Source organism: Rattus norvegicus, chromosome 5 (assembly GCF_021556685.1).
Source record: "Rattus norvegicus strain SHRSP/BbbUtx chromosome 5, alternate assembly SHRSP_T2T, whole genome shotgun sequence".
Lineage (NCBI taxonomy): Eukaryota > Metazoa > Chordata > Mammalia > Rodentia > Muridae > Rattus > Rattus norvegicus.
In genome coordinates, this window is record NC_141538.1 from 153,621,706 (window position 1) to 153,643,046 (window position 21,341).

The following is a 21,341-nucleotide window of genomic DNA, read 5'->3' on the forward strand; positions in this document are numbered from 1 at the left end:
TGCAGGAAATACAAGATTTAATGGGTTCCAAATACTTGTCCCCAGAGGCAAGAGGACTGCCAGGGAAGCTTAGCATCCAAATAAAAGGGAGCCAGAAAATGAGGGGTCAGGGTAGTCCACCTGGGGCAGCAGAAAGGGTCCTGAGCAGTTACCACAGCCCAGGCCCATGGGCAATGGAGCAATTCCTATCGTACAGCTAGCCTCTGCCTTTCATCCTTGAGCTAGCCTCTGCCTCTCATCCTTCAGCTAGCCTCTGCTCCTCATCTTTGAGCTAGCTTCTGCTCCTCATCCTTGAGCTAGCCTCTGCTCCTCATCCTTGAGCTAGCCTCTGCCTCTCATCCTTGAGCTAGCCTCTGCCTCTCATCCTTGAGCTAGCCTCTGCTCCTCATCCTTGAGCTAGCCTCTGCTTCTCATCCTTGAGCTAGCCTCTGCCTCTCATCTTTGAGCTAGCCTCTGCTCCTCGGGGTACCTCTTCTTTCTAACTACTAATGAAGTAGAGGTTTTGAAGAATAGTGTTTATTCTGTATTTTTTTTTAAAGAAACATCTTTGCAATGTGGTCAAAGATGGTCTTGTAATCACAGCGTTCCTGCTTTCACTGAGCACCGTGATGGCAGGCATGTGCCACCAAGTCCAGCCTCTTGTACCCTTTGTTCAAGGGGGAGAACGCTGACCAGCCATCTAGTACTGGGACAGTTAGACGTTACCAAGTTGGTTTTGTGGTTAGTTAGCCCAAGTTAGTTTCCCTGCACCTGGCTATGGGATTGAGGAAGTTGTGGACATGCCCTTAAGCTGAGATGCTCCCAGTGGCTCCTTGGGTGACATTCTCTCATTAACACTCCTGACCCTGACCAGAAGACTCAGGTGTCTGTCTGTCTGTCTGTCTGTCTGTCGAGCTGTAGCACCTGTGAGGCAAGAACCAGACTCACACCAGTCTCCCCAGCACAGTGCTTCTCATCAGATAACAAAAGAATGTCCTCAGAGCTTTGGTTGAGTGGCAGCAGGAACACGGACAAAGCTGGGATGGCCAGAGCACAATGTAGGTGAGGAAGGCTTCAAGCTGCAGGGGCTGTATGAAACGTGCCTCAGTTTACCCAACCAGAAAGGACTCGGTGAAGCTGCCAGCAGAGTGGACTTTCAGGTCATACGAGCTCTTTGCACAGGCAGGGATGGCACCAAGGCAGGGTCACCGAGTCTCCACAGGGACATCGGCAGGGTCGGAGGTCACAGCGGCAGGCTGCTGGCTGCCATTGCTGTTTGGGTCCAGGGCAGGAGGGACAGGTGGCTTTGGGCTCTTGGGCTCCAGCTCCCGCCTGGTCCTCATTCTCCTATAAGGAAGAGATGGTGAGGAAACGGGCTCTGTGAGGATGGCTCAGCATGAGGTCACATTGTCCAATAACCACGGTTACAATTGGGAAGGACCTTCAGCCTCAGCTGGGCTCACTGTGGCTCACTGTCTGTTTAAACTAAACTGCTAAACTTCAATCTGACGATGAATGGAATCCGAGCATGGCCGCAGCCCAGGCTAAAGGAAGCCATTCAAGGTTTGCAGCACAATTCCGCATGCTGAGTGTTTTGCTAGGAGTAGTTAAGAGCGTCTTATGTAATTGAGAAGAGAACTGACTTAAACCGTCTACAATTCCAGGGCTTTCAAGGCTGAGGCCAGCCTGAGCTACATAGGAAGACACTGTCTCAAGCAAACTAGAAACTGTATAGTCTATGGTTCTATGTTCCATAAAATTCAGTAGTTAACAATGATGAGTTCTGACGTGATATTCCATCCACTGATAGATCCTAACTCCTTAGGAGACGCTGGAGTTCAATGCTTCCAATAGTTTCCCATGGTAACACTCCAAAGGCTTTAAAATAACACTAAATGCTACTATTGTTGTTGGTTTTGAGACAGGGTCTTATGTAGCCCAGGCTGGCCTCAAATTCATCCTTTCGGTGCTCCTGCCTTTATCTCCTGAGTGCTCCCACACTTGATGTATACAGTGCTGGGAATCAAACCCAGGCCTTCGCATAAGCTAGACAAACACTCCACCCATCAAACCACATCCCCACCCCTGTTAGTATTACATGGTATGGGGGGAATGTGTTTCTTCCAAACCATGTGGATTGGGTTTGAACCTCAACTCTGACAAAGAGGTCAGGAGGGCAGAGACACGCATGGTAGGTGAGCTAACACTCCGCACGTGAAATGGGTAAGCTGTCTGTGTATGGGGGAGGGGAACCAAACAGTTCTGGGCATCCCATACCTGTTGTACATCTTCAGCAAGATCAGCACCAAGGTGACAATGATGACGACAACCACCACGATGGCAGCCACGATGGCTCCGGAACCTGCAGAGAAAGTGGGGAGAAGCCCTTGGCAGACACATAGGAGTCCCCAGAAACCACGTGAGCTTTGTGGTGACCCCAGGGCTCCTGTGAGCATGGCAGGCAGAGGCAGAAGCACCCCAGAAATTTGGAGGCCCCCTAGCCTGCTTTTTGTTGGAGTATGGTGGGGAAAATAACAAAGAGGCTCTGTGGAAGCAAAGTAGAAGGCCAGGACTGGGCTGGAGAGATGGCTCAGCAGTTAAGAGCACTGGCAGTTCTTCCAGAGGTCCTGAGTTCAAGTCCCGGAAACCACATGGTGGCTCACAACTATCTGTAATGAGACCTGATGCCCTCTTCTGGTGTGTCTGAAGACAGCTACAGTGTACTTATATATAATAAATAAATCTTAAAAAAAAAAAAGTCAGGGGGTTGGGGATTTAGCTCAGCGGTAGAGCGCTTGCCTAGCGAGCGCAAGGCCCTGGGTTCGGTCCCCAGCTCCGAAAAAAAGAAAAAAGAAAAAAAAAAGTCAGAAGGGCAGGACTGATACTGAGGGTATCCTCTGACCTCCACATGTGTGCCAGGCACACTTATGCACACTTATGAGCAAATGCAACCATAAGTGAGGGTATGCACACACGTGCGCCCACACACGCGCATACACACCAAAAAGATAAATGAATTCAAAATAGGAGAGAACAGAGATGGTAAAGACATGAGCTGATATACAAATTGGGAGTAGCCCCAATGCGTCATTGTCATGCATAGTTTGGGTACAAATGTCAGCCTAATTCTCATACTAAAACCCATAGTAATGATTTGCTCCCCAGCTATTGGACTGTATTATTAATCACTGACTCTAATCAGATTTAGCCATTGAATTTATAGTTTGATGGTGCCATTTCGAGGTGACGGAAACTGTATGGAGGAGGGGCTGGGTGGGAGGAAGGAGCACTCGAGGCCCTTGAAGGTCATCTTATCATGTCTCTTCTAATCTCTGCCTCCCGGCATCCTGAGTGGGCAGCTCACCATACCCTCTCTGCCCAACGCCATCTCAGCTCAGGCCCACAGCTGAGGAGGAGCGGGGACTGAGACCTGAGCCCACACAAATCTTTAAGTTGATTTTTTTTCAGCATTTTGTTACATCAATAAGAAACTGAGTCTCACGTATCCCAGAATGACCTTGGCCAGTGATGGCACTGAACTCCTGATTCTCCTCCTCTGTCTCTGAAGGGCAGGGATCTGCAGGTCTGTGCCATGGTGTCTGCCTGTCTCCTCAGCTCTAAATGTGTGCAGAACAGGTCACTTCTTTTTGATAATGTGCGATTAATGTGATTTTTTTCAGATGATTTTGAAAACACAAAAATAAGCGAAACATGGGAGAGGATGTTCACTGGTCATCTACACATGTTCACATGGTTCACCTTGATGCAGCCATGGGTGAGTGTACCACAGTCTGTTAAGGTTTTAGGAATAGGGGTTGGAGGAAGAAGGCTCAGCAGTTAAGAGCACTGGTTGTTCCTACACAGGACCCAAGTTCAGTTCCCAGAACCCACACAATGTCTTACACCCTTCTGTGACTCCAATATCTGTAGGGCCTGACGCCCTTCTCTGGCATTTTTGGGTACTATACACTCCTGGTGCACACTTATGTAGGCAAAACACCCATACACATAAAATAAGAACAAATCTTTAAAACCATCACTCGGGGCTGGAGAGATGGCTCAGTGGTGAAAAGCACAGGCTGCTCTTGCAGAGGGCCCAGGTTCCATTCTCAGCATCCATACCCTCTGTGACTCTAGTTCCTGGGTATCTGTCGCCCTCTTCTGGCCTCCAAAGACACTACACAGACTGTGCACTTAGATGTGACCAAACACTCATGCATATAAAACGAAGCCAAGACCATATATAACTAATCAGTATATGGCCGGGGCAGGGGCGCCTTTGGGGAACAGGACCTTGGAGTCGTTGGTATTCCTTGTTTTCCGATGTCACAGTGAGTGCACTTTGAGAAAAGTTATCCCGAATAATAATTGATGTGAGAGGGGCTGGGGATTTAGCTCAGTGGTAGAGCGCTTACCTAGGAAGCTCAAGGCCCTGGGTTTGGTCCCCAGCTCCGAAAAAAAGAACCAAAAAAATAAATAATAATAATAATTGATTGAGAAATCCTGGTCTGTATCAGAAATCGGGCTGAGCAAGCCATGGGAGCAGGCCAGAAAGCAGCACTCCTCCATGGTCTCTGCTTACCTCAGGTTCCCATGATAGACTATGGGCTGTAAACGAAAATAAACGCTTTTCTCCCCAAGTAGATTTTAGTCATGGTGATCCTCACAGCAACAGAGACATAAATTAATATGCAGGGTCTCATATAGTTCAAGTTGATCTCAAACCTATTATGTAGCTGAAGAGAACCTTGAACTCCCAATCTTCCTGCTTCCACATCTCCAGTGCTGGGTATTGAACCCAGGCCTTCATGCCTGCTAGGCAAGCCCTTTACCAACTGAGCTACATTCTGGTCCCAACTGACTGATTTTCTGAAGAGCAGCTGTCAGCTTTTCTTATCCCACAAACCCCTGGTCTTCAATAAACACTTCCCAGAACTAACTCAGTCCCACATTCAATCATTTGCCCCTTAAGAAGTAGGAGGGATGTTTGCCTTTTAAAAATAGTTTGTAGGGGGCTGGAGAGATGGCTCAGTAGTTAAGAGCACTGACTGCTCTTCCAGAGGTCCTGAGTTCAATTCCCAGCAACCACATGGTGGTTCACAACCATTTGTAATGGGATCTGATGCCCTCTTCTGGTGTGTCTGAAGACAGCTACAGTGTAATCATATAAATAAAATAAATCTTAAAAAAAAAATAGTTTGGGGGTTGGGGATTTAGCTCAGTGGTAGAGCGCTTGCCTAGCAAGTGCAAGGCCCTGGGTTCGGTCCCCAGCTCCGGAAAAAAAGAAAAGAAAAAAAATAGTTTGTAAGCCGGATGGTGGTGGTGCACTCCTTTAATCCCTGTACTCTGGAGGCAGAGGCAGGCAGATCTCTGTGAGGCCAAACCAGTCTTCAGAATTAGATCCAGAATAGCCAGCACCACACAGAGAAACTCTCAAAACAAAACAAAACAAAAAAAAAAAGGTATACGAGCATTTAATCTTTAATGCTGTTGTTATCTTCAAGGCAGGATCTCTTTCTGTGTAGCCCTGTCTGGTCTTTGAACTCACAGAGATCCCCCTGCCTCTGCCTCCCCAGTTTTGGAATTAGAGGTGTGCACAACCAAACTTAGCAGGCAGTTAAATTTTCAAGGAGACCTATTTCAATATCTTGAAAGATTCTAGGACTTGTTGAAGACATCGTGGAGGTACTTGCCAGGGCACATGGTGTGCTTAGCGAGCGTTTCCACAGGGACCAGGCCCTCCCCAGGGCTCGCTTACACGCTCACAACAACCTCCTGCAGGGAGGGAACTGAGGCCCAGGACGAAGAAGCCAAGAAGCCATGCACAGGGTTGTCAAGTGATGGGACCAGGAAGCTGACCCCAAAACTGGCCCTGGCGACCTTCCCCCAAGTCCACCTTACTTTTATACAGGATATCTTCTCCCCTGGTCATGTTCAGCGGGAAGACGGCGTCCCCCAGAGTGGTGGCTGTGGTCATCTCGACCCTGCTGAGAGCGAAGGAGAACTTTTGCTTAAACCGTGGATTAGTCTTACCGTGTCTGTACCAAGTGTCTTTTGCTCATTGCCTGGATGACTCTAGAATTCTCAAACACACAGTTTCTTTTGGCACCAAGTAGAAATGAGGCCCATTCCTAAAACCTATGCGAGTGAAAACAGTGCCTCAGAATTATAAGGAGCTGCCCTCCCTCCCTCCCTTCCTTCCATTTCTTCTGATAGGGTCTCATGTAGCCTAGGCAGGCTCCTCACTCCATCTATGGCTGAGGATGACCTTGAATTCCACCTCCCTAGTACTGGGATCACAGATGTGCACCACCGTGCTCAGCAAGGAACTTGGAACTTGGTTTTTCTTTTGAAAATATATTTTTTATTTATTTAGACTTACTTACTTAATTTATTTATTTATTTATTCTTTGGAAATGAGTCCTTTCACCTGCATGTATGTATGTGTGTGTGTAGTGTGGTGGAAGTCAGAAGAAGGCATAAGACCTTTTGGGACTGAATTTACAGATGGCTGTGAGCGTCCCGTGGAATCTGGGACTAGAACCCAGGTCTTCTGGAAGAGCAGCCAGTGCTCTTCAGTCCTAGAACTTGATTTTCAAAGCAGCGTGAATTCATTACACTCCTCCTAGGTCACCGCTAGGAAGACAAACTCAACCCAGTAAGGTCGGGGTGGGATGGTGTATGGTTAGCTGTCTCACCACCGGGAGGGAATACCAGGATCGACAGAGAATGCCTCAGAAGCAGAGCGGTGTTACAAATGGTTGTTTTGAACTGCAGGGCTCAGGAAAAGAAGGGAAATAAGTAAAGTTTCACGTCACTATTTTAGAGCCTAAGGATCTAGCATGCTATTCGTATGTGAAGTGAAGCCCTGGGTTCTACCCCCATATATCTCTAATCATAAATCCAGGGATATAGAGATAGATAGATAGATAGATAGATAGATAGATAGATAGATAGATAGATAGATAGACAGACAGACAGACAGACATATACATAGCAGCTCCACTGGATTTGCTGAAACAAGGAACCTGCCCTCTTCTCACATTTCTTTTCTGGCTACCTCAGGCCTCAGCTCTACTCTCTAGAGCAGTGGCTCTCAACCTTCCTAACGCTGTGACACTGTATCACAGTTCTTCATGCTATGGTGATCCTAACGCTGTGACACTGTAACACAGTTCCTCATGCTATGGTGATCCTCAAGCATAAAATTATCTTCACTGCTACTTCAGCACTGTAATTTGGTGACTATGACGAACCGTGATGTAAATAGCCAACATGCGGGGTATCTCATAGATGACTCCCATGCAAAGGGTCGAGACCCACAGGTTGAGAACCACTGCTTTGCAATAAGCCTCCCCAAGAGCTTGTGACACCCCTCCCCCAGCTATAATGGCAACAGGGACGTGCCTGAGGCATGAGGGAGGCCCTCTTCACAGTTGGAGGTTCTGGTAGCTACTTCCATAGGAAGGCTCTCAGTGGCCTGGTCCTGTTCATCTAGGATAGACTCTGCCTTTGCTGTCTCAGCAAGTCCAGGGTCCTGTCTCCCACACTGGCTCTAGTGATTTTTCAGAACTTCCCACAGCTCGACGTCCCCTCCAGAAAACCTCCAGGACTCTACAGCCCTCCCCTTGCTTACCTGTCTTCTGTCCTTGGCTCTGGTCACCTGATTGCCTTAGACTGGCTGGGGCCAGCCACATGCTCCTCCCCAGCAGGAAGAACACAGCCTTAAGCCAGCCACCCTTCCCTGAAGACTCCCACCCAGACAGAGTCAGCAAAACTGCGCGCGCTCTCTCTCTCTCTCTCTCTCTCTCTCTCTCTCTCTCTCTCTCTCTCTCTCTCTCTCTCTCTCTCTCCCCACAGCCACTGTGCACCAGAAAGCACAGCTAGTGTCCTTGTCTTGGCTTTGCACATTCCTTGTCACCCCTTGAAGTAACAGCCATGTCTGGTTCTTTGTCAACTCTGTCTGCCTGCCCCAGATAAGACATCATCTCCACTTGCCGATGGGAAGACTGTAGTAAGGCCCAGAATTCCTCCCGGCTTCTGCTTGGCTGCAGAATGAAGGGCCTGGCTCTAAGGGAGCCGAGGGTTAAGAGCAAACTGTGAACACTACTTTTTTTTTTTTTTTTTTTGAGACAGCATGGATTCGAGGTTGGCTTCGAACCCACTATATAGCTACTGATGAACCTGAACTGACCCTCTGGCCTCCACGTCTCCAGCGCTGGGATTCTAGGTGTGTGCACTGAACCCAGGGCTTCACGCTTGCTAGACAAGAACTCAGATTACTGAGTGACATTTCAAGTCTGGAAAGTGTTATTAGGAGTTCAGTGACCTGGTCATGGTGGTAACATCTGTAATCCCAGCCACTGGAGCAGGCCAGAGGGTCAGGATTTCAAGGTTATCCTCAGCTACAAACAAGACTGGAGGCTAGCCCAGGATAAGTGAGATACTATATCTCAAAACAAACAAATAAACTAACAAAAAAACAGCCTAAGGATGAGATTCAGGATGGAAGGCTCCTTGCTCTGTTCTTGAGGAAGGATCCCTGCCTTGGCCTCCACAGCCAGGCAGAGGCGCTCAGATGCATTTGCCCACACCTTCTGTCTAGCTCCACGGCTTCCTATACGAGACGCCACAGGACACAGGGTTTCCTCTCCCATGGCTTCCAATCAGGACCTGAGGCTCAGCACTGCCAAGTTCATAGCCTGAAAGCTATGGAGCCGCTATGTGAACATCACTGTGCCAACTGTAGCACCGGCATTCTACCCTGAGATGACCGGTCACTGTAATAACACACAGACGCACACATACACACACGTGCATATACATACCCACTCCCACCCACACCACTAGTCACACAAATACACACACGTGTAGATATGCGCATATAAACATATACACACATACATATACCTCATACCCACTCCCACCCACTCTCCTATTCACACAAATACACACATGTACTTATGAACATATAAACACATATACATACATATACCCTCATACCTATTCACATCGTTACATCCAAGCATGAACACACACACACATACACACACACACACACACGCATACAAACACAGGCACAAATACACGTGCACACACACATACACACACACGCGCGCACGAACACACGCACTAACCAGTGAGAAGCCTCCCAAGGGCACAGGACACAGGCTCCTCCTCGGGTCTGTCTGGGTTCACCTCCGGGGCGCCAGGTTCAGGTGCCGCTGGCCAGTCACTCCTCCTTCAGGAAGAACAGTGAGTGATCCCAGAGCCGATCTTGCCTCATCCCGGCAGTGAGAGCTCTCAATGGCATCTCTGTTCCTGCCACATCAGAGAAGGTGGGAGGAGGGCGGTGAACATCAGTGGCCAAGGATGTGGGTGTTTTCATGTGTGGGGGCCCCAGCAACTGTAGTTAATGAAGCCAGACCCAAGACAGGGGGGACTGAGTTACTGAGTGTGCCCATGGCTGTGGGACGTTGGGGATACTCTAGGGAGGGCAAGGCTGGCTTTTGCAGACCAAGGCTAATTTCACAACTACAGTAATGAGCATGACTCTTGGGCTTCACTGGCAGGATCCCATCCCACCCTCATCTTCATTCTGGAGAGGAATATGCAGCCACCGTGCCCATTGTACAGAGGAGGCACCAGAGGCTGAGTGGACAGGAGCCTCACCTAGTGTAGCTGTTAGCAAAAGCTGTACGCGGCTGGGCTCTGGGAAGGCACAGCTGGTCTCCATGAATCCCCCTCAGATTGCTTCCCAGAGAACACACACAGAAGAGATGGTCTTCGTGAGCATTGAGATAGACGGAAACCCACCAGGGCTAAGGAAGGTTCCAGGTTCTGCTCATGGAGCCACAGGGCTTACCCTGGCCTTTGACCCCAGCTCCTGCTCTGCCCGCCCTTGACCAGACTCAGAATCCACCTTCAGCCTGACTTAATTCTCGCTAGTCTCCACAAGGGCCGGTTGTTAACTGCCTCTTAACTGGTCCTGTGTGGGGGCTGGGCTGGGAAGTGGGAGGTCATGACCCTTTACTTACTGACTCATCCCCCTTTGATTACCCCTGGGGTCAAGTGTAAGACATGCTAAGAGGTTAAATGCTGTCCCTCCAGCATCTCAAATACAACATCTCCGCTCTTGCCCTCTGTCCAGGCTCCTCCCTGGATAAGACAAGAAAACCAAATCCCCAGCAGACAAACTCACAAATAACCAACCACAACCCAGTGTTGCAGTAAACCGTGAAAGCCATTCATCTTCCATGGGTGGGACAGAGCCTGGTAGGTAGCACTCTTGCCTAACATGTATGAAGCAGCTTCAGGCTCTGTCCTCAACACTGCATAAACGGTGTGCACACCTAAAGCCTGGAAGGGTCAGAAATTAAAGGTCATCACTGGCTGCCCATCGAGTCTGAGTCTGGGCTACATGAGACCCTTGTCTCAAAATTAAAAAAAGAAAATCGGGGCGTTTGCTGCCAAACCTGATGATCCTAGTCCAATCCCCAGGACCCACATGATTTATAGAGGGGACTTGTACAAGTTGTACTTTAAGCTCTACACATGCATACACACAAAATAAATAAATAAAAACAAACGAGATTAAAGAAAGTCTCGACTTTCTGAAATACTGGAGCTCATTGGAGCTACAGACAATGACCCTCACTTCAGCACTTGGTCGTTTTCATCCGCTGGTCCTACTCCCTTCTGCCACCTTTTCCCCATACCAACCCTGTCTGGTTCAGGAGCTCTTGCTTTGTGTGAAACCTCATGGATACTAGGTCGGCGGGTAGCGGGGTGGCAATTCTACCTGTGTCCAGTAGGTGGCAATAGCAGTTAGCTGTAAGTTGGTAATTGGCCTGCCAAACCCAAGAATTTTTCTGCCCTGGAAAAGCAATTCTGTGGTCTCTGAAGTCTTCTTCTGTGGGTTAAATATCTTCCATTTCAGCAGTTCTTAAAGTGGGCTAGAGGGAGCCTGTGATACGTATAATGGATTTTTTTCTTCTGGGGAACACAGACTTTTTACATAGACCAGACTGGTCTCAAATTCCCAGACATCCAAGTGCTGGGATTAAAGACCTGTTGCCCTCATGCTAGGCTCAGAATGACTTTTTTTTTTTTTTTTTTTTATATCCCTGATCTCTGCCTGAATTCTGTCATTACAACCTGACCTCCTCACCCAATGTCTTTCACAATTCCTTTTTGGACCTGTTTCAGTAAAGCTTTTCCATTAGTCTTGTGGGGATTCGATTAGAAATATAGCTGGATGTGGTGACACACACCCAGGTACCCCAGTCCTCGGGAGGATCATGAGTTGGAAGTCAGCCTGGAGTGCAGAAGGCTGTGTCTCAAAAAACAAAGAAACACTGGGTTCGATCCCCAGCTCCGGAAAAAAAAATAGAAAAAAAACAAAGAAACAACTGGCTGGGGTGTGGCTCATGCCCTGGGTATAGTGGCATATGTGTGACCTAGCACTCTCAGACAGAGCTATAGGCAGGAGAATCAGGAGACAAGGTCACCTACCTGGGTTGAGATGTCACCTAAAACGGGGTAGGGAGAGAGAATTCCGCTAGCCAAGAACACAATGAAACCAGTATACTCCTCACTCTCTGGACAGACAGGTGACTGATCTGCTGGGGTTCAGTAGATGTGCTATACTGGAAACCAAGCTCCCCGTCAAGGCCAAGGGATACACCCCTCACCCCCCTCATCCTCTGTCCTCTGTATCCTCTGTGAGAACCCTAGGAGGCAGCTGCTAGTCTGAACACTGGAGTCCACTGCCTTCTCCTCTACAATCAGGGAAACTGAGGACCAAGAGAGCCCTGGGATGCATGCACACAGAGAGGAGGTGTAGAGCAGAGAGTGCAACAACAGCAAAGAGAGGCATAAAATAACTATCTGGCGATCAGTCACGACCAGGCCTCCATAGAACCCCGCCCCGTGTCGGATGCCCTGCCGTGACCAAACTGTTCCCATAAAGCACTGAGAACTCGGAGTTACTTCTAGTCACTTACTGAAAGCAAGATGCAGAAAGGATAACTCAGCAGGTAAAAGTGCTTGGAGTACAAGTGGAACGACCCAAGTTCGATCCCTGGGACCCTCCCCTGAATCAATCTCTCTCTCTCTCTCATATGCGCACACACACACACACACACACACACACGTGTGCACACACACATCATACATACACATAATAATAATGTTTTCCCTACCCCAACAGTCACATCTGTGTGTGCATGTGGAGGACAGAGGTTAACCTTGGGTGTCATTCCTCAAGTGCCAGCCACGTTTTATGAGACAGGATCACTTGCTGGCCTGCAGTTCATCTCGTAGGCTAGACTGGCTGGCCAGCGAGCCCTAGGAATCCTTTTGTCTCTCCCCCCCCACTCCCAGCTCTGGAATGAAAGGCATTACCATGTTCCCTAGCACCTTGTGTGGGTGCAGGGAGTCAAATTCAAGTCCTCATGCTTGTGAGGCAAAGCACTTCATTGGCCGAGCCATCTCTCCAGTGCATCCCCTCCATTGTTTTTAGATTTATTGATTTTTTATTATCATATGTGTGTGTGAGAGTTTTGACTGTTCATGCACCCCAGGCTACCTGGTGCCCACAGAGGTCTGCAGAGGGTGTAGGATCTCCTAGAGTTGGAGTTATGGATGGTTGGGAGCCACCATGTGGAGGCTGTAATCAAAACTGGGTCCTCTGAAAGAGTAACCAGAGCTCTTGACCGCTGAGCCATCTCTCCCGCCTGTTTTTGTTTGTCTTGAGAAATAAGGCCAGCTGATAATCCCAGTTACTCTACAGGCTGAACTGCTACAAGTTTGAGTTCAGACTGGTCTTACTATGTAACCTAAGCTGGCTCTACATTCCACCCCCACCTCAGTTTCCCAAGTGCTGGGGTCACAGCCCCGGGCACAGTACGTGACATGGTTTAGGTTTGAGCTCCTGCTTCTCCCTCTGCCATTCCCAAGGATGCGGCAGGCTCCAAGTGCTTACCATGGATTGCTTACCTCAAAGAAAAGCTCGCTAGAGTAGTGGTTCTCAACCTGTGGGTCGAGACCCCTTGGAGGGGGGTCTCATATCAGACATCCTGCACATCAGATATTTACCTCGAGATTCATAACCGTAGTGAAATTACAGTGATGAAGTAGCAATGAAATAATTGTAGGGTTGGAGTCAGCACGGCATGAGGAACTGTATTAAAGGGTCACAGCTGGGGGTTGGGGATTTAGCTCAGCGGTAGAGCGCTTGCCTAGGAAGCGCAAGGCCCTGGGTTCGGTCCCCAGCTCCGGAAAAAAAAGAACCAAAAAAAAAAAAAAAAAAAAAGGGTCACAGCATAGGAAGGTTGAGAATCACTGCGCTGGACAAGGGTGTCCCAGGAACCCAGCTCTATGGTCTAGGCAGGCCAGTCTTTCAGAGAGCCCATTTTTCCTGGTCTCACAACTACGCCTGTTCATGGGACGATGGTGGAGACCCCGAGAGACGGAACGTTGGCTTGAGAGGGAGGGGATGTGGATTTAAATCTTACCTTTGTTGTTCGCTTTGCTGTGGGATTGCTCCAAAGCCACTCGTTCTGTCCAGAGTGCAGTTTTCTGTCCTGTGGAATGGCCAGCCGGGACCCACTGACCTTCCTCCCAGCTGCTTACTACCTTAAGACTTTGGGCTTCCTGAGTGGTTCAGGACGTGGCCCCCTCACGCTCCCAAGCTGGCTTGCCTCCCACACCCTCCATTCCAGAAAGAGCACACCCCCTGTTTCCTGCCCAAGTCAGGACCTGGCAGGGCTGGGTTGCAGGGAGGACAGCAGAGAGACCAATCCCGGCTTCCGAAGCTGCCCGCGGTGAGCGCTGGATGGCTGCCAGCCACAATAGGGCCTCAAGATACAGAGGGGCATTTGTCCGGGGCCCTGAAGCCTCATGTAAACCTGCACTCTTGCTTTGACAAGCCACCTTCTTTTCTCCACAGCCTCCTGGGCTACAGGAGCAGCTCCTGCTTGGTTGTGAGGTGGGATGGGTAGGCTGTGCAGATCCCTCTGTGGGGCTAGAAGCTTCGGGAAGAGAGGCAGACCATCATTCGTGCAGAGTCACGTCGAGGGTCACAGACAGGGTAGAAGGAAGGCACAGTGGAAGACAGGAAATGCTCTGAACATGGCCAGGGATGGTTCTGGACTCCCTTACTAACTAGACAAGAGACTGGACACAGAACCCCCTTCTCTCCAGGTTTTGGCTTCCTTGGCTGTAAAATGGGGTGATGGTCTTGCCTCTATCAAATAAAGTCACCAGTGAGGACCCAGTGGGGTATAGTGACGACCACAAAGTTTGCACCCAGATGGGCTTAGGTCTAAAATGCTACCTGTAGGCGGGGGGGATGCAATTCAATTGGTAGTGTTTACCTACAGGCTGTAGGTTCCATCCCCAGCACAGCATAAACTGGGGGTGACGGAGCACACCTGTAATCCCGGCACCCAGGGGGTAATGTAGAAGGGGCAGGAGTTCAAGGTCACCCTCAGCTACATGAGGCCCCATCTCAGCAAAAGAGAGTATGAGTCCCTTGCTTGCCGCTGTGACAAAAGCCTTGACAAAGTCAACGTAAGGAAGGGCTTCTTTGGCTCACGGTTTGAGGGTACAACAGTCATGGTGGGGAAGGGCTGGTGGCAGAGAGGTGGCTGGTCACATTGCGTCTGGAGTGAGGAAGGAGACTGGTCAGGAGTCAGTAGTGTGCCGGCACTTAGGTGGCATTTTCCTTTGCCATCCCAGGGTACACGGTGGTGCTGGTAGAATTTCGGATGGGTCTGCTCACTCTACTTATCCTGGTCTAGGACCGTCCTCACAGACAGGCCAAGAAGCCTGTGGAGTCAACAGTTAATATTTCCCACCACACCTCTATTGGCTTTTTATTTTTTTAATTTGGGGGTGGTGTCTCTTTCACCTTAAAATGCGTTCCCTGATTTCTTCTTTCCTTTTTGAGACAAAGCCTTACGTCATAGGCCAGGTGAGCCTGAAATTCACCATCCTCCCACCCCAGTCTCCTAAATTCTGAGATTCCAAAGGGGAGCCCCCACCAACTGTCCATTCCCTGTCCCTGATTTGATTTGATTTTACTTTTTTATTAGTTTGTTTGGTTTTTGGAGACAGGGTTTTTCTGTGTAGCCCTGGCTATCCCAGAACTCACTTACTCTGTAGACCAGGCTGGCTTTGAACTCAGAGATCTGCCTGCCTGAGTGCTGGGACTAAAGGCGTGTGCCACCACCGCCTGGCTTTCCTATCCTTGAATTTAAAATAAGCTATAATATCACTGGGGGGGGGGCTTCAAAATATTGTGGGTCGCCCTGCAGTACCTGGTGGCTCTCACATGGGTTCAGGATTCTCTAGCTGCCCGTCTGTCTGGGCATCCTCTTCCATATCTGCCAAACCCCATCTCTTCACCTCAGAGGATTCTCGACAGCTCAGAGTTTGGGGACCTGATGCCTCACTGCAGAGCTGAGCTCAGGGCCTTGGATTTGTGAAAAACGTCTTCCTTTCTGTGTGGCACATATTTGGTCCCAGAGGCTGTATATATTTTGTTTCTAGAGGCTGACTGGGTCCCAGGAACTTCAGTCATGGGTGGGGCATCCTGCTGTGGTCAAGGCCACTGTGTGTTTTAGCCGATCAAGAACTGGGATGGCAGATGGCAAGCACTCATAATGGCTCCACGTCTGAGGTCTCACGCTGTCATCTGAAGCCCCATCACACCCTTTCCACTTCACACGCAAGGACCCTTAGATTCTGAGAAGCTAACTCATCTGGGTCACCTGTATCAGAGCAGGACTCCAGATCCCTTGTGCTTCCCAGAGGCCCCACTGTCTCCCTCAGCATGCTGGAGGGACTGTAGAAGACACTCTAAGGTGTGCAGAGATCAGACAAGTGTATTGGGCATATAAGAGGCCGGACAGATGCCCTGGCTATGCCAGGGCAGTGAGCAGGGAAGGTACCCTGTCACTGCAGGTTTCTGGGAACTGTGTGTCCCCAGCTGGCTCTGAGTGTCAGGGAACCTTGGCCAGGAGGGGCTGTTGCTAAACAGGCCAGCAGGGACTTCATTTCGTTACCAAGAAGTCCAGAGTCACATCTGTTTACCACAAACCAGAGAGCTGCAGAACTGTGGCATGGACTCCATCCATTCAGGGGCCTTTAAGTAGTTATGAGGGAGAAGCTCAGAGTCATAGAGGAGAGGGGTGAAGGCAGGAGGCCCTGGGTCCAAAGTTTACGTTGGGAGCTTACAGGCATCGTTTACTTTACAGAGATTTGCAAGGCAGAGAGAGAAAGAGGGACCTGGCTGGGCTCAACTGTGGGAATGGAAAAGGTGGGGGTGGGAGCATTCAGGCAGGGGGAGGGGATCGCCTGGCCTGGGATTCTGGACAAAAGAGAACTGAGCTCTGGGTATTTGTCACGTTCTGCTTCCCGACTGTGCGACCAGCTTCCTCCATACCATGCCTCCCAGGCCGTCATGGACTGTGCCCCTCAACTATGAGCCAAAATAAGCCCTTTCTCCCTAGAGCTGCTTTAAAGACAAAAAAGATTTATTTATGCACGCGAGTACACTGTCCAACCTTCAGACACGTCAGAAGAGGGCACCAGATCCCATGACAGATGGTCGTGAGCCACCATGTGGTTGCTGGGAATTGAACTCAGGACTTCGGCAGCCCACCCTCCAAAGGGGCTTTTTATCGGGGCGTTGTATCATAGCAGCAGGACAGTAACTGAGACGGTGTGGGTTTGTTGTTTGGGTGAAACGAAATATGTACCAAAAAACTCCCAGCTGTCAGAAAGCTGCACTGGACAGATTCGCTTCCCTCCCGAATCTGCTGGAAGGTCTCCACATTACTCCCAGCTTGCATTCCGATCAAGACAAAAATCAGAGCTGGGGGTGGGGTAATGGGGGGAGGGGCAGGTGGGGGTGCATGGTGCTTGGTCAAGCACTTGCCTCAAAAGCACGAGGACCCAAGGAAAAAGGCTGGGTGTGGAGGGGCGTGTCTGTCTGTCTGTCTGTCTGTCTGTCTTTCTGTCTGTAAGTAAATTCAGGGATAGGGAATTGGGGAGCAGAGGGAGGTAGATCTCTAGTAGTAGCCAGGCCAGCTAGGACTGAGAGCTTGCCCATGTGGTGAAGTTTCAGGCCAATTGGAGACCTCGTCTTAAATGTAAGTTGGAAGGTGTTTGAGGATCAGCACCCATGGTTGTCCTCTGACCTTTGTATGCATGCACCACACGCGCCCCAACCCTCAGCACGCGCATGCATGCACACACAGAAAAATAAAATAAAACCAGGTTGGGCTCTAAGGGAAGGGAGAAAAGGAAGCCCGAGGGATGTCAAGCTATCCACGCTCAAAATGTGTACAAGACTAAGAGAAAAGAGATTAACTTCATTTATTTGCTCCTTCTTCTTGCCATGTCGACTTAATGGTTACATAAGTGACATAGTTACATGTCCTCCAGGCATCCTGTTTTCTCTGCCCCTAGGCCCCCATTCTGAGCATAGACAGCAGCCCGGGGGCGGGGTGGGGAGGCAGACATGGAACCATCAGGTGAGGACCGAGCTCGGGTTGCCCAACCTGCCTGGAAGGAGGCAGACAGGGCCCTAATAGGTCTTGGGTAGCTGAGCATGAGGAGACTGCAGCCAGGCTGAGAGTCACGGCCCCAAGTACAAGGGGAGGCCTGGCACCTCTCCTGCTCCTCCACCCACCCATCACCCACACACACCACATGCTCCACACACACCAAACACTCCACACACGCCACAGCTGGACTCTTCAGGAACACTCGGTTTCCCCCACAGGGTGTCACCTTTGTCTTGCATGGGATGGCCCTGCTTTCCGTCCTCCATGTCTTGGTGTGTCATGGGAAGGACAGCTTTGGAACTGGTCCTGGGTTTGAATTCTGGTCAAAACCCCTCCATCTCCATCAGGTGGCTTGTACCTTGTCACATCAGAGATAACTCTCAAAAACAAGTGGCAACGACTTAGCATGGACACTGGGGCCCAGGAGGAGTCTTGCCGCCTAAGTCACTTAGCCAGGTGCAGTGACCCCTACCAGCTCAGCCATGGTCACTGAAGAAGTCCCAGACGCTCACTCCAGTTGGGAGTCTCTCCCCTGGGACTTGTCTCTGCCTCTCCCAAGTCCCCTTTTGCTGCAGTGGACACATGGATGTGTCTGTCTGTCTTGCTTGTTCTTCAAAGTGCTCTTGGAGAACAAAACTGCCTCAGTCATCACCGTCTTGCAGTATCCAACCCGGAGCCGCCTTCTGGAAGGCTCTGGAAGGGGTAAAGGGGGGCAGCCTGTACAGAGCATCGAGGCATGTGATGGACATGGAGGGACTTGTCTGACAAGGGTGAGTCCGTGAGTTTGGGTGACAGCCAGGTGCAGGAGTGTGGGACCTCACAAGCTTCCGACCCGAAGCTTCTATTTTGCCTGGACTCAGATCAAATTTATTTTTCCAATCAGAACCCAGGTGGCACATGTCTTTAATTCCAGCTCTCAGGGAGCAGAGGCGGGTGGATCTCTGTGAGTTTCCAGTACAGCCAGAGCTCCATAGTGAGACTCTGTCTCAAAACCAAAGTCAAAACAAAGCAAAAAACATAAAGGGACACTGGAGGTTGGGCAGTGGTGGCACACACCTTTAATCCCAGCACTCGAGAAGGAGAGGCAGAGGCAGATGGATCTCTGAGATCGAGGCCAGCCTTGTATACAGAGAGTTCTGGGGCAGCCAGGGCTACACAGAGAAACCCTGACTCGAAAAACCAAACCAAACTAAGAACAAGCAAACAACAACACAACAGGATGTGGGAGCTGGGTGGGGTGGGTGGGGTGGCGCATGACCGTGACCCCAGCACTCATGACTCGGAGACGGCAGGATCAGAAGTTCAAAGCCCATCTCAGCTGTATTGTGAGTCTGAGAAGTTGTCTTAAAAAAAATCACGTGGGCTGGAGAGATGGCTCAGCGGTTAAGAGCACTGACTGTTCTTCCAGAGGTTCTGAGTTCAAATCCCAGCAACCACATGGTGGCTCACAACCATCTGTAATGAGATCTGATGCCCTCTTCTGGTGTGTCTGAAGACAGCTACAGTGTACTCATATATAATAAATAAACAAATCTTTAAAAAAAAATCACGCTTCAGGGGCTGGCAAGGTGGCCTGGTGGGTAAGGTCTTACAATCTGTAAGCCTCACAATCTGAGTCCGACCTCCAGAACCCACAAGATGGAAGGAGGTCGCTAGCCCCCCACATGTGTGCCATGGCGTATGGCCCTCCAAAATACATAACAGTGATAAAACATTAAAAGCAAAACTGCAGGGCTGGGGAGGTGGCTCAGCGGTTAAGAGCACCGACCGCTCTTCCAGAGGTCCCGAGTTCAATTCCCAGCAACCACATGGTGGCTCACAGCCATCTGTAATGAGATCTGATGCCCTCTGCTGGTGTGTCTGAAGACAGCGACAGTGGACTCACGTACATGAAATAAATAAAATCTTTAAACAAAAACAAGAACAACAAACAAAACAAAACTGCATTTGAAAGGGCTCGGTGTGTAGTTGCAATTCTACAGTCACACAGATGGCACTAAACTAGATGGGCCACAGAACAAAGCCAAAGGTCATAAATCTGGGAAAAGGACAGACAGGGAGGAGGGCAGGGGTGGGTGAGGGCTGAGATGGTTGGAGGCTGATAAGAGGGGACGGGGAATAGAAGGGGAGGGGGCCAGCCAGAATGTATCATAAATAAGCATGAAACGGTCAAGGAACTAACTTAAGCAAACAAAGGCAACCAGAATTCTGTACTGGGAAGCTGGCCCAGCCAGTGAGGGGCTCACCTGAGTTCACACTCTAGAACTCAGGTAAAAGCCATGCGTGGCCCCGGCTTCACTCTCAGTGCTGGGGAGGCAGAGAGAGATAAGAATCTCTGGACCTCACTTGGCTGGCAGGCCTAGCCTCAAGGATGACTTCCCCGGGAAATGAAGGAGGCATGGTGGTGTGTGTTTCAATTCCTATCACCCTATTAGTGGCAGATAGGAGGGCCACAGATTCAAGGTCATCCCTGGCTAAATGGCCAGCCTTGGCTACGTGAGACCTCATCTCAAACAAACCAAACCAAACAAATAAACAGAAATTAAAAACAACAAAGACAAACAAACAAAAAGCAAACCAAAACAGAAGCCAAGTGCTTTGGAGACCCTGGGAGGCTTAGCAGCCAGGTTAGTACTGGCACAGTGTGCTTTAGTCTCCCCGGATGGAACCAGGCCATGGCTCGCCCTTGGCTTAGCAGTTCCTGCGGCCTGTCTTTCTCGCTGGGTGGCTTAGGCTGCCAGGCTCCCAGGTGAGCCCGTTCTCAATGATCACCAAACACCCGACATTCCAGTATTGAGAGGAAGCCCTGATCACAAGAGGACCTCAAGTTCAAGGTCTGCCTGGGCTGTGCCGTGAGACACAGGCCTGTCTCAAACCAAAGAAAAAAGATCTGTGTATGTAGCTCAATCTGCAGAGTGCCCTGCCAAGCATGGCTGGCGTGGTGGGGCAGGTCTGTAACCCCAGCACCCTGGAGGCGGAGGCAGGAGGTTCAAGGCCCAGTCTCAAACAAAACTAAACAGCCTCCTCTCTAGAGGGCCGAGCCCTGCCTACACCCTGCTCCCCACTCTGCCGGGTCAGTATTGACTTTTTTTTTTTTTTTTTTTTTTTTTTTTGGTTCTTTTTTTCGGAGCTGGGGACCGAACCCAGGGCCTTGTGCTTCCTAGGTAAGGGCTCTACCACTGAGCTAAATCCCCAGCCCCCAGTATTGACTTTTTTTTGTTTCTTTTCATAGTTAACTATTTCCTCCTCTGTGGGTCTTTGTGCCCCACCTTCCGAGGCTTTGTTTATTTGCTTAGGAATACTTTCACGGTGAGTTCCTGTTTAGAGGACAGGTTGGCTGGCCTTAGGGCTACAGATTGAAAGGTCCCTTTCTTTCCCTTCCAAGGACACTGCCACCTCCGCTTCCTTTATCAGTCGAGTGGTTTGCTGGCTCTCTGCTCTCGTCCTGGCCTTTCCCCCTTTAAAAATAAAAAAAAAAAAGATAAATAAAAAGCCTACGTTCTGTAGAGGCATGGAGACCAGAAGAGGATGTTGGATCCCTTGGAACTGGGCTTACAGATGGTTGTGAGCCACCACTCCTCCTCGGGTGCTGGGATTTGAACCTGAGTCCTCTGGAAGAGCTGCCAGTTCTCTTAACTGCTGAGCCATTCCTCAGGACTGTCCTTCATGTTTTCAACCTCAGCTTCACTGTGGTGTCTATGTGTGTGGGAGGGCTATTTCAACGTTGGTTATTCTGAGTCCCCCAGTTGTTCTCCACCTGTGGGCCTTGACCCCCTGGGGTAGAAC

General features: G+C 49.9%; 1 protein-coding gene and 1 long non-coding RNA gene across 5 annotated transcripts in view; both read right to left on the bottom strand.

Annotated features, from left to right (window-relative positions):
- Nucleotides 1-9,267, bottom strand: Ncmap (noncompact myelin associated protein). Of its 4 annotated transcripts, none has more exons than XM_087551211.1 (4): nucleotides 9,117-9,240; nucleotides 5,881-5,966; nucleotides 2,257-2,341; nucleotides 1-1,326 (listed from the first exon to the last, which is right to left on the bottom strand). In XM_087551211.1, exons 2-4 carry the CDS (start codon nucleotides 5,954-5,956, stop codon nucleotides 1,185-1,187), a joined length of 303 nt encoding a protein of 100 aa, XP_087407337.1. In that variant the 5' UTR covers nucleotides 5,957-5,966; nucleotides 9,117-9,240; the 3' UTR covers nucleotides 1-1,184.
- LOC148006100 (uncharacterized) overlaps nucleotides 9,212-21,341 on the bottom strand; it is a 19,209-nt gene continuing 7,079 nt past the window's right edge. The window contains exon 3 of the long non-coding RNA XR_015621225.1: nucleotides 9,212-9,300. This is a non-coding gene — a long non-coding RNA (uncharacterized LOC148006100). The remainder of the gene's footprint in view (nucleotides 9,301-21,341) is intronic.

Coding starts and splice junctions, on each gene's coding strand:
- Ncmap (XM_087551211.1), bottom strand. CDS start 5,956: ATGACCACAGCCACCACTCTGGGGGACGCCGTCTTCCCGCTGAACATG. Junction 2,342..5,880: donor AGAAGATATCCTGTATAAAA/GTAAGGTGGACT, acceptor CTTTCTCTGCAG/GTTCCGGAGCCATCGTGGCT. Junction 1,327..2,256: donor TTGCTGAAGATGTACAACAG/GTATGGGATGCC, acceptor TCTTCCTTATAG/GAGAATGAGGACCAGGCGGG.